Raw genomic sequence first — 9200 nt, forward strand, 5'->3', positions numbered from 1 at the left:
ATCTCAGATGTTTCTCCTCCTACATGTCCTGGTTCTATCTGCTGGACGGATGAAGTTCTGAGGCTCAGAAATGATGGATAAAGTCCATTAAAAAGTGATAAATCTGGAGCCACCGCTATGTACTTGAAGGGTCTGTAACTCTGAAATACTCACAGTATGAAGGCAAAACTTTGCTTCATTAAATATACTAGTTATTGTAGATTTAAAAAACAAACAAAAAAACCCACCAGATTCTGAAGGGGAAACGGAGGAAATGCAGAACCAGACGAACCCCCAGGAGTCTGACCCACAACCCCAGAAGAGCTCAGGCTTAACATCCACTCCTCCAGTCTTTTAAGCTCGACCTGTAACAACAGTAACCTTTCATGCTGCTCAAATGTTAAGTCGAGCTCAGAGCAGCTTCACAGGAGTCTAACCTCAACCAGAGTCATGCCTCAAACAGACTAACTGAACTGATACAAACCTGATTAAACCTCTGCAGCTCAAACAGCTGACTGGCCAGCGTGGCTCCGTCCCTCTAACTGCCTCAAACAGAATCCTCCCCCTGGTCTTCAGGTGCTACCTGTGGTGGGTATTTATGCACCAACACCTGCAGCCTCAGACGTGCTCCCCAGACGACCGCTCCAACCATGTTCTCACCACACTATGACCCCCCAACGGACTCCAAGGAGTTCGCTCTGAAGCCTAACAGGGACAGAACTTAGCGACTTACAGCTACAGAAGCAGCAGAACTCTGAAACAACCATCCTCATCACAGCCTGGCGGCAAACTTTTCCTCTGAGTCAATATACAGAACTACTTTAACTCACCAAGAGCTGCTTTATAACACCAGAAAACACTCACCACACACATTGTCCCCCAACATCCAGAATGTGCAGATCTCCAGAACGCAGCGGCACTCCAGACATTAGACAGCACCGGTCTTCATTCACACACACACAAAAAAACACCCAGCAAAGCTACCGAGGGTCACACTGGTTCTGCTAATGTGTGGATGAGCCCCCATTTGTTAGAACTCAGCTATGAAGCTGCAACTACAACAGGGAGACAACTAAAGAAAAGGTTTTATTGTAGTACAAAGCAAGTCAACCAAAGCAGAACCAGGCTGGAGCTCCAGAAGGAAGCAGCTCCTGTCAGAGAGAGGTGGAAATGAGGGAGGTTTGATGCTGGCTGAGACACCTGATCCCAGGTGTGACCCTCAGCTCATGAACAGGCTCACCTGGAGTCCAGCTGGAGGGTGTCACATTATTCTCACTGTGAGCCGGAACAAACTAAACAGAGAAGTGACATTTATGGCTGCAAAGCGTGGATAAAATATGTAGAGTTGGATGGAGTTACCTCACATTCAAAAAAAATAAATCTTAGGATCTAATTAAAGTGAACAAAACCTCTGAGAAACAGCCCAGATTGATTCTTGACATAAAGAAGTGTAATCAGTGCTTTTAGCTAATAATCAATAACGGGTTCAAACACAAAACCATGACGTGCTTTTTCTCCATAAACATTTATTTTCAAGTAGTTTAAGAAAAAATAGATTTTTTTACATCATTTTTTTCTTTATATGACTTTTTATACAGTACTTTCTGTGCATTTAGAAAAAAGTCAACACGACATCAGTTAATGAGGCAACGACGAGTCGGAGGGCCAGCAGGGAGAAACACAAAGGAACCAACCAAACACCAAAACTAGCAGGTCTCACTGGACCAGAACAGCTCCAAACTGGATCAGACTGGGTCTAAACTGGATCAGACTGGGTCTAAACTGGATCAGACCGGATCTAAACTGGATCAGACCGGGTCTAAACTGGATCAGACCGGGTCTAAACTGGATCAGACCGGATCTAAACTGGATCAGACCGGATCTAAACTGGATCAGACCGGGTCTAAACTGGATTTCAGCGGTTCTAAAGTGGACTGTGCAAATAACAGATTCAACCAAGCTCAAAACCTGTTTAGGCCAGAGTTGCCTGGATCAAACTAAATCTACACCTAATCAGTGTGGATCTGACCAGCTTTATACTGGATTTAAACTGGGAATAATGGGTTTAGGCCACATCTAAACTGGAACAGATGAACAAGATTAGGGTGGATCAATCTGTACCAAATCCAAACTTCATCAGAGCGGATCTACAAACAAGACCGGATCTAAACTGGATCAGACCAACTCTGATCTGGATCAAACCAGAGCTGACTGCATCTAAACTTGTTTGTACTAAATAGAAATGGGATCAAACTGGATCAGACCAACTCTACCCTGGATGAAACTGGACTGGGTCATATCTAAACAGGACAAAGAGGATTAGACCAAACGAAAGAGTTGATCTAGACCCAAGACTGGATCAGACCCGGATATAAACCAGACCAGAGCTGACCGGATCAAAACTGAACTTGACCTAAACTGGATTATAGTGGATTACACCAAATCTAAACTGGATCAAAGCAAACGAAACTGAATCAGAGTTGATCTACCAACTCTGAACCAGATCAGACCAAACTGACCAGATCAAAACTGAATTTGACCTAAACTGGATTATAGTGGATAAGACCAAATCTAAACTGGATTATAGTGGATTAGACGACATCTAAACTGGATTCTAGTGGATTAGATGACATCTAAACTGGACCAGAGCGGATAAACAGTGGACTAAACATGACGTGAACTGGATCAGAGTGGAACTAAACTAGACCAGACTCTGAACTAACACAGTAAAACCAAACGAGCAGAAAAGTGCTTTTTGACGGGAGGCGGCGCTAAAGGCGATCAAATAAAACTCGAGCCCACGGTTTGATCTCAGGTTCTATAAAAGAAAAGTGCAAATAAAAGCTGAAGGTGAGCGTGGAGACAGCAGAGCAGTTTGTTCTGAGTTTAACGTGAACACAAACACTCCTCTCAGCTGATTTACATTCAGAGAGTTTCCACAGACAGACGGGTGGAGGGTCGCAGTAACAGGAAGAATTCTGAACTGGAACACGTGCGAGCGCAGAACTTTGGCAACACGTCAGGCTGAAGGTCGAGTGGCGGCTGGAAAATACGGCAGACATCTTGTCGACGATGTCACAGTGCGGACTGGGGTAGGGGGCGGAGCCAGGTGGGGTCACATGACATGTTTCTGGATGCCCGGAGTGAACTCCTTGGCGTTGGGGTTCAGACTGCTGTTCACCTGGACAAAAGAAGAAGATGAATGAAAGCGTGACCTAATCGGCTCTATCAGTCTCAGTCTCTGTTTCCATTGTAGAATCCAACAGCAGCTACTGGACGAAACTACAAGACATTTGGAAGCAGCTACCCTGGAGTCGGTGCTTTATTTTCCCCAGAGGTGGTTCCTGCAGTCTGAACATCTTCAGAGGTTCAGGCAAGAGAACCGGCAGGAGACTCACGTAAACAACGCAAGATGTCCACCAAAACACCACCGACTGTCTTTGTCTCATTTAAGCGTCTGTTTGAGTCAGCCGTCAAATGTTGAAGAAATATTCAGTTGGATTACGAGCAAACGTGCTACCGAGTAAATCATGTGTTCATACAGGAAGAAAAGAATAAGACTAGATCTAGTCCAGATCAGATCAGATCTAAACAAGATCTAAACTGGATCAGATCAAACATGAATGAGCTGGATAAAATTAATTGAGACCAGATATAAACTAGAAAGAAAAACAATTCTAAACTGGATCAGACCAGAGCTGACTGGATTCAACTCGATGTGACCAGATCTGAACTGGATCAGACCAACTCTAAACTGGATTAAACCAGAACTAACTGACTCAAACTGGTTACTACAAGATCAGAACCAGACTGGAACAACTTTAAACTAGATCAGATCCACTTTAAACTGGATCAGACCAACTCTGAGCAGGACCAGCCCTAACGAACCTGGATCAGACCAGACCAGTGCATCTCGTCCGTCCAATGGTTCCAGCTCCCGACCGGTCGAAGCGGACGGAACTCACCACAACATCGAAGTCGGCGTCGGCGTGGACGTCTGCGTCCAGGACCAGGAGGCCGATCTGCTCCTGCAGCTGGCTGACGGTCTGAGAGGGGAGGTCTCTGGATGGGATGAACCACTCCCACTGCTCCTCCTCCTCCAGCATCTCCTGGAAGCAGCGCTCGATGAACTCCTCCTCCCACAGCTCCTCCTCCACCTGCACCACCAGAACACACACCAGCCGTTTACGACCCCAACAACACAACATTCTGTCATTTTTTTAATCCTTTGTCTTGTTTTTTTTTGTACTTTGATGTCCTATTTAGGCCAGTTTGTGTCTCATGTGTGGCGTTCCAATTTTGTCATAACGTGTCACTTTGCTGTTTTTGTCTTGCTTTTTTCATTAAGTCTGATTTATGTTGCTCTGTGTCTCCATTTATGTTTCATTATGTCACTTTTTAGTCTTGTTTTTGATGTTTTGTGTCTCATTTGGGATGAATTTCATGTTTTCCATGAAAACTCCCACTTCTATCCATGTGCTAACATAACTACACAAGGGTTTTCTGATCATCAATGAGCCTTTCAGCACCATTAGCTAACACAATGTAGCATTAGAACACAGGAGTGATGGTTGCTGGAAATGTTCCTCTGTACCCCTATGGAGATATTCCATTAAAAATCAGCCATTTACAGCTACAATAGTCATTTACCACATTAACAATGTCTACACTGGATTTATCACTCATTTAATGTTATCGTCATTGAAAAAAATGATTTTCTATCAAAAACAACTACATTTCTAAGTGAGCCCAAACTTTTAAACAGTATTTCACATGAATTAAAGTTGCTCTGTATTAGTTAAAGTTGCTCTGTATTAGTTATAGTTGCTTCATATAAATTAAAATTGCTCTATATTAGTTAGAGTTGCTCTAAAATGAGCTAAAGTTGCTCTAAAAAGTGCTAAGGTTGCTCTATATTAGTTAAAGTTGTTCTAAAATCAGTTAAAGTTGCTCTATATTAGCAAACGTTGCTCTAAAATGAGTTAAAGTTTCTCTAAATGAGTTAAAGTTGTTCTAAAATGAGCTAAGGTTGCTTTATATTAGCAAACGTTGCTCTATATTACTTAAAGTTTCTCTAAATGAGTTAAAGTTGTTCTAAAATGAGCTAAGGTTGCTTTATATTAGCAAATGTTGCTCTATATTACTTAAAGTTGCTCTAAACGAGTTAAAGTTGCCCTACACTAAGAATGAAAAAACTACTTTTCCATCAAAAGTAAGAACATTTCTAACTTTTGAGCATGATACGTTGCTTTGGGACTCATCTGTGCTGTTTTGGTTCTCGATCGTACCATTTTCTCCTCAGTCTGGTGGCTGTGGGTCACATCCTGTTTCTGATGTTTTAGGTCTTGTAATTCTGCAGTTCAACCTGAAAACACTGAATTTTCCGCTGTTGGTCACAGCTGAGCCAAAGCTCACTGAAATAATAGTCCAAATATTCAGCTTGACGATGAAATGTGCAGTCAGAGCACAGGTGTTTGACAATCTTTACCCTGCAGCGAACAAACACTTCCATTGTGCATTATTTTCTGGATGAATCGATTAGTTTTTGTCTGGAAAACGGTGAAAAACATCGATCAGTGTTTCTCAAAGTCTGGTCATTTAACTAAGTGGTAAATGGTTGTATTTATATAGCGCTTTTATCCAAAGCGCTTTACATGATTCACCCATTCACACACTGATGGTGGAAGCTGCCATGCAGGGCGCTAACCACAACCCATCAGGAGCAATTAGGGGTTAGGTGTCTTACTCAGGGACACCTCGACATGAGCACGACGGGCCGAGGATGGAACCGGCAACCTTCCAGTTACAAGACGGCCACTCTACCCACTGATCTATACCGCCACATTTAACTGTCATAGATGAGGAAAAAAACAGAAAATATTCACATTTAAGAAGCTGAAATCAGAATTAATACCAATCTTATTGTAAAAATGACTTCAGTGATCAAACAGCTGGAGATGAGTTTACAGTTGGATGTTGATGGATTAGTTGTTGCAACTCTGAGTGTTAAATCCGGTTTCATGTATTTTTAATGATCAGTACAACACTGATGTAAGGCCTCAGTGTTTCTGTAAAAGTAAAAATATCTTGATGGAAACTCCCAACAGGACACAAAGACAGCCACCCCCTTCTTTCTGTTGACCAACACTGTCAGCTGGTTACACAATCAGGTCACGACTTGACCTGAATTCCAGCTAAAGAAGCCGCTTCTCTATTAGTTCACCCAGACCTCGGCTCTCTGGGTGGAACGTAGCATTAAACTGAGCATTAGAAACACCAGAAATCCATCTTAAAAAGTTCGTTTCATGTATTTATTGATGCTAACTACACTTTTCAAGTAGAAACAAGTCAGGTTCTGGGTGTAATTTCCCTTTAATATGCAGCCAAAGCAGATTTCCATCTCGAAAACTCTGTTCTTGCGTGTTTGAACAGTCTGTGGTATCATTTGTCTTTGGTCTGAGCATCAACCGTCACATTTCCACCTTAAAAGCCAGGTAATATAGCATGAACTTATTTTCCAACTAAAACAACTCAGTGTTAAAGTGTAGCTTCCATGTATTCAACAACTTAAACACCAGATTTTTATCTCAGAAAGTCGCTCAGATTCTGTGTTTGCAGGTTTTAGCTCAAAGAAAAGTCAAGTTTAAGGTAGACTTTCCTTTAAATGTGTAACAGCAGAGTTCCACCTTAAGAGTCTGTGTTTGTGTGGCGTTGGAAACTGATTCTGTCCAACCTGTAAAACCAAAGACTTCAGGTATCAATTTCTACCTGCAAAAAGGTACGTCGCAGCCCTGATCCTCACCTGTCTGTTTATCTCCTTCTCATTCGTCTGAAAAAGTTTTCAGGTATCAGTTCCTCCCTGCAAACCAGATGTGCCACAGGCCTGATCCTCACCTGTCAGTTTTTTCAATTCAATTCAATTCAATTTTATTTATATAGCGTCAATTACAGTCAACTCGTGTCAAGACGCTTTACAGAACCCAAATGCCTGACCCCCAGAGCAAGCCCAAAGGCGACCAATTCAAAAGCATCTGTGACATTTGTAGGAAGGGCCAGATTAATTTTATCTCTAATCAGAACTATTTTATGTGTAAAGAAGCTCATGAAGTCGTTACTGGTTAAAGCTAAAGGAATACAAGGTTCAACAGAGCTCTGACTCTTTGTCAGCCTGGCTACAGTGCTAAAGAGAAACCTAGGGTTGTTCTTGTTCTCATCTATTAAAGATGAATAATAAGTTGTCCTGGCATTACGAAGAGCTTTTTATAGATTACTAGACTATTTTTCCAAGCCACATACACTTCCTCTGAATTAGTGGAATACCACTTTCTTTCCAGCTTTCGGGATGCCTGCTTTAAAGTCCGCAGCTGGGAATTATACCAAGGAGCAAGTCTTCTCTGAGATATAACTTTCTTTTTTACAGGTGCAACACTATCAAGAGTTGTACGCAGTGAGGCTGAAGCATTATTAAGATAATAATCCACTTCTGTGGGGGTAAAATAATAATAATTGCCTTCTGATTTATCAGTAAATGTTGCTGAAGTAAACAGTGAGGGTATTATTTCCTTAAATTTAGATACTGAATTGTCAGACAAACACCTACTGTAATGATATTTGTTCTCAGCTGCTAAACAATCCTTTACTTTAAATTGAAATGTTATCATAAAATGGTCAGAAAGAAGAGGGTTTTTTGTACCTCCTCACCTGTTAAACTCCTGGTCACTTGTTTCAGTCCTCACCTGTCTCTTTTACACTTCTCCACTTATGTGTTGTTGTTGTTTCCTCACCTGTTTGTTGTTTTTATTTCCACACCGGCCTGTCTTCTTTCGTGTCTCCTGTATGTTTTATGTTTCTTTTTTTTTTATTAATCTCCTCACCTGTCTGCTGTTTTTATTTCCTCACCGGTCTGTCTTCTTTTGTGTCTCCTTACCTGTTACCTGTTTTATGTTTTTGTATTTATCTCCTCACCTGTCTGTTGAACTCCTCCTCGTTCTCCATCCACATGTACTCTGCGAATGGGTCGTCCTCGTTGTTGAACTGGTTGCTCAGGATCACCTCGTTGCTGATCGTCATGTTCGGGGCGGCGTTGCTGATGCTCGGGTCTTTCATGTCCCTGCTCTCCGGCGGACGGATCGGTGCGGCCCGGGGTGCGACCCTGGCGGGGGGCAGACGGGCAGAATGTGAGGCTGAAGCTGGCAGCTGCGGCCGCTGTGATGGCCGCTGACAGTCAGACAACAATAGCAGCGGGCTAACGCCGTTTTTACAGCTAAACACGGCGACAACAACGAAACACAGCGACACAAAACGTCTCCACAAACACTCAGCGACGCTACAGAGACGTAAGAAAATGAAATGTGGTGTTTTGTGGCGGAAATACCTGATTTGTTCGACGGCGGAGAATCCAAACGGGAAACTCTGAGGAACTCTAAGGAACTGTAATGGCCGCGCTGCCTCTGTTTGTTTACATCTGCAGCGTCACTCTGTCCTCGCTCCTGATTGGACGAACCTGCCCGCTGCCTTCATGGACCTAACGGCCCGTTAATAATCTATAGCAGCAGAGCGTCGGAAAGTACGGCTTTTCACAAGTATAAAAAAGAAAAGGATCAATATATAATTGCGGGACTTTTTGTATAATAGTTTACATGTTTGCTGTTTTCAGGAATAAAATCAACATGGCCGGCTACAACTAAACACCATATGGCAATTTTACAGAAAGATTCTTTTAAATATTATAGATACAATTGAGTGAAACTGAAAGTTATTCAGTTTATGAAGATATTGTGGTAAACCTAATTTTCTAGTCATTTAGGACAAACTTCATGCCATTCTGGACTAATTTTCTTTAATTATGGACAATTTTCTAATAATTTTGAACAACTTTCAAGTTATTTTACACCATTTTCAACAAATTTTATGTCAGCTTGGATCTTTTCTCCTAATTTTGGATCAGTTTTCAGTCTCTGGGATAATTGAGTCATTTAGAACAAATTTCATGTCATTCTGGACTATTTTTTCTGTAATTATGGATCATTTTCAAGTCATTCAGGACGAGTCAATGTATAATACTGAGACTTTATGTGTCATTTATACCATTAGGTTAATAAAAAAACCAGTGATTTTTTTGCGTTTTAAAAAACAAAATAGTCCCCATACAAATAGAAAGTGGAAAAGATGAGAGAATAGGTCAGTTCTCGTGTCTAAAATCATGTCCATGGTCTTAACAT

General features: G+C 41.8%; 1 protein-coding gene across 1 annotated transcript; it reads right to left on the reverse strand.

The window, feature by feature from the left end:
• Positions 1–1485: 1485 nt before the first annotated feature.
• LOC110970136 (polyadenylate-binding protein-interacting protein 2) lies at positions 1486–8481 on the reverse strand. Its single transcript, XM_022220351.2, has 4 exons — positions 8354–8481; positions 7945–8131; positions 3945–4136; positions 1486–3160 (listed from the first exon to the last, which is right to left on the reverse strand). The coding sequence occupies exons 2-4, from the start codon at positions 8083–8085 to the stop codon at positions 3095–3097; spliced, it is 399 nt and encodes a 132-aa protein (XP_022076043.1). The 5' UTR covers positions 8086–8131; positions 8354–8481; the 3' UTR covers positions 1486–3094.
• Between the last annotated feature and the right edge of the window lie 719 nt (positions 8482–9200).

Source organism: Acanthochromis polyacanthus, chromosome 10, assembly GCF_021347895.1.
Source record: "Acanthochromis polyacanthus isolate Apoly-LR-REF ecotype Palm Island chromosome 10, KAUST_Apoly_ChrSc, whole genome shotgun sequence".
Classification (NCBI taxonomy): Eukaryota; Metazoa; Chordata; class Actinopteri; family Pomacentridae; genus Acanthochromis; species Acanthochromis polyacanthus.

Coding starts and splice junctions, on each gene's coding strand:
- LOC110970136 (XM_022220351.2), bottom strand. CDS start 8,085: ATGAAAGACCCGAGCATCAGCAACGCCGCCCCGAACATGACGATCAGC. Junction 4,137..7,944: donor AGGAGGAGTTCAACAGACAG/GTGAGGAGATAA, acceptor CTGGTGGTGCAG/GTGGAGGAGGAGCTGTGGGA. Junction 3,161..3,944: donor ACGCCGACTTCGATGTTGTG/GTGAGTTCCGTC, acceptor TCTTTTGTCCAG/GTGAACAGCAGTCTGAACCC.